Source organism: Naegleria gruberi (assembly GCF_000004985.1).
Source record: "Naegleria gruberi genomic scaffold NAEGRscaffold_202, whole genome shotgun sequence".
NCBI lineage: Eukaryota > Heterolobosea > Eutetramitea > Acrasida > Naegleriidae > Naegleria > Naegleria gruberi.
In genome coordinates, this window is record NW_003163136.1 from 1,107 (window position 1) to 3,553 (window position 2,447).

General features: G+C 33.3%; 2 protein-coding genes across 2 annotated transcripts in view; both read left to right on the forward strand.

Moving 5' to 3' along the window:
- Positions 1 to 24: 24 nt before the first annotated feature.
- NAEGRDRAFT_54757 (uncharacterized protein) lies at positions 25 to 930 on the forward strand (the record flags this gene model as incomplete). Its single annotated transcript, XM_002668460.1, has 1 exon — positions 25 to 930. One exon carries the CDS (start codon positions 25 to 27, stop codon positions 928 to 930), a length of 906 nt encoding a protein of 301 aa, XP_002668506.1.
- A 1,064-nt stretch (positions 931 to 1,994) lies between these two features.
- Positions 1,995 to 2,447, forward strand: part of NAEGRDRAFT_76576 (uncharacterized protein) — a gene marked incomplete at both ends in the record, with an annotated part of 2,791 nt that continues 2,338 nt past the window's right edge. Inside the window, one exon of the mRNA XM_002668461.1 lies at positions 1,995 to 2,427. Within this exon, the coding sequence (XP_002668507.1) occupies positions 1,995 to 2,427 (433 nt within the window). The remainder of the gene's footprint in view (positions 2,428 to 2,447) is intronic.

The following is a 2,447-nucleotide window of genomic DNA, read 5'->3' on the forward strand; positions in this document are numbered from 1 at the left end:
TGATTTGGCACCCATATTGAAGCCATGAAACGTAAATCAGCAGAAGATGGTGCTTTAGGAACATCATTACGTCCACGTACTGCTAGCTCATCTGTTAATGGTGGTGGCAATTCATCCAATAGTGGTAGTACCCCAAGCTCATCTAATAATGGTGGTATTAGTTCAGTGGTGTCTGGAGCTGGTTCATCTGTTAATGGTGGTGTTGGTAGTTCAAGTTCTGAATCGGTTAAAATTACCAAATTGGAAAAGAGAATACAGCAATTGAATGAACAAGCAAAAAAGTATAAAGCTACCATTGAAGATTTGAAGAGAAAAAGACAAGAGGATGCTCTAACAATTCAATCATGCAAAAAGCAATGTGAAAGACATGATGCAAGTATGCAACAAACAAAGAAATTAGTTCTTGATTTCCATAATAGTATTCTATCAATGGACATTTTCGAGGTTAAAGAGGGCACATACTGGATCACTTTTGAAGGTGTTGAAAAAGGGGTACCATCTACAAAAGTGAATGACATGCTGAAAAGAAAGCAACCTAATGTAGTAATAGAACAACTAATAATCATATTCTCTTTAGGAACTGTTACCACTCAACAATTCAGAGCTTTGGATTTAATCATGACAAGAATCTGTCCACTCATGAAAGAATCCAAGCACAGACTCAAGAATTTCAAAGATAGAAAGAGTAAACTCTTCAATAGAAAGGCTGTTGATGATGGTACCACAGCTAGAGCCAAAGTGGTACTTGTTGATGAGGATTCTAATTCAACTGTCTTATTGCAAGATGCTGAACAAAATACTGATATCAGTACGGATGGTATTGTTAATAATAATAATAATATGAATATTGATAACAATATTGAACTCAATGAAGAATGTGATGAAGTATTACCATGTGGTGATGATGATGATGTTGGTATTATTAATTAATCATCAAGAGAGAATAATTGGAAGTCGTCACCATACAGATATTGTCATCATAAGACAGATACTATTCATAATAAATTAATTGAACCCATTGGTTATTATATTATTAATAATATTACTAGTAATAATTAGTTCATCCCATCACACATGGACGTAGTTGTATCATATTCACTTCAGGTTGTGTTGATTTTTTTTTTAATGATCACTTTCAAAGTGAGAGCTGATAGAAATCAAAGTGATCCGATTTGCTGTTTGGATTGAATAACAACAATTTCATTCATTCAAACCGAAGATACATCTCTACACTACTCAATTTAATAAAGAAAACAAGAAAAAATTCAATATAAATTATCATACTATTTACTCACTTCTTCTCTCACTATTGGAGTGAGTAAGAAAATATGCTCATTTTAAAGATCACATCCAGAGTGAGAAAGAAAAAGCTCGTACGGGAAATGACAACTCATCCCAATAACAAATCAGACTTCCAACAGTAACGCACAATGTCATATTCATTATTGGAATATTTTCATCAAAATAATACACAGTTTGTTTTTCGTATACATGAAAAATTATCATGTAAATATTTCATAAACAACTATACAATATTGTTATTAGTTCAAAGATACAATTTGCATCACTAACATCAAAGGCAGGTAAGACAACTCCATAATTAACACCATTGATTGTGTAAGATATAGTCCCATCTTTCAATTCAACAATATCCAAATTTTGTAAAATTATAACGTCCATCCACATTAATACTGTTAGGTGCAAATCCAATCATTGGATTACCTTCCTTGTCTATAAATCTCTTCAGTATTAACTAATTGTAAAGTGAAAATTAGGAACAAACGCCAATAGTAACCGTTATTTAATTTCTAAAAAAAAACGAAAAAACAACATGCATTGATTCGCTCTCTGGTAAATTTCAAGTGGAGGATTTCTAACAGGACATATCTGTTTCATCAATTTCAACACAAGCTTCTTTAGGACCTTTGCTTGATGATTCATCACTAGGCTAAACTTTTTGGTTTATTATTCAATCATTTTTATCAATCAACAAAATGTCCAAATACAAAGTTACGATCAAACCACAAAGTTCATCCGATGTATTGGAAAAGAAGAAGGAGGTACTTTCTCTACTGGATAAACCAGAACAAGTTGATTCCCTGCTAGCTTTGTTAGATGAGGTATTTTCCAACAGCAATGTAGAAAAGTATTCTGCCATCAGCAAGGATGACTTTGCCTTCCTGCTTGAAGCTAGATGCAAGGCTTCATTGATAAGGGCTGATCAACTCTCGGAGAAGGAAGAAAAGAGGTTGGCTATATTGAAAGCCCTGAATAGTGGACAAGAATGTGTTATTAATCAACCAAGTTTTGCTCCTGGATATGTTTTGTATGGTGAAGCTTTTGTTAGTTTTGCAAAATTGGGTGATCACGACAAGGTGTTTGATGATAAGCAGGAAAGAGAATTAATCAAGAATATTAGAGAAATTGGTCTTGGAGTTGTGCAGACA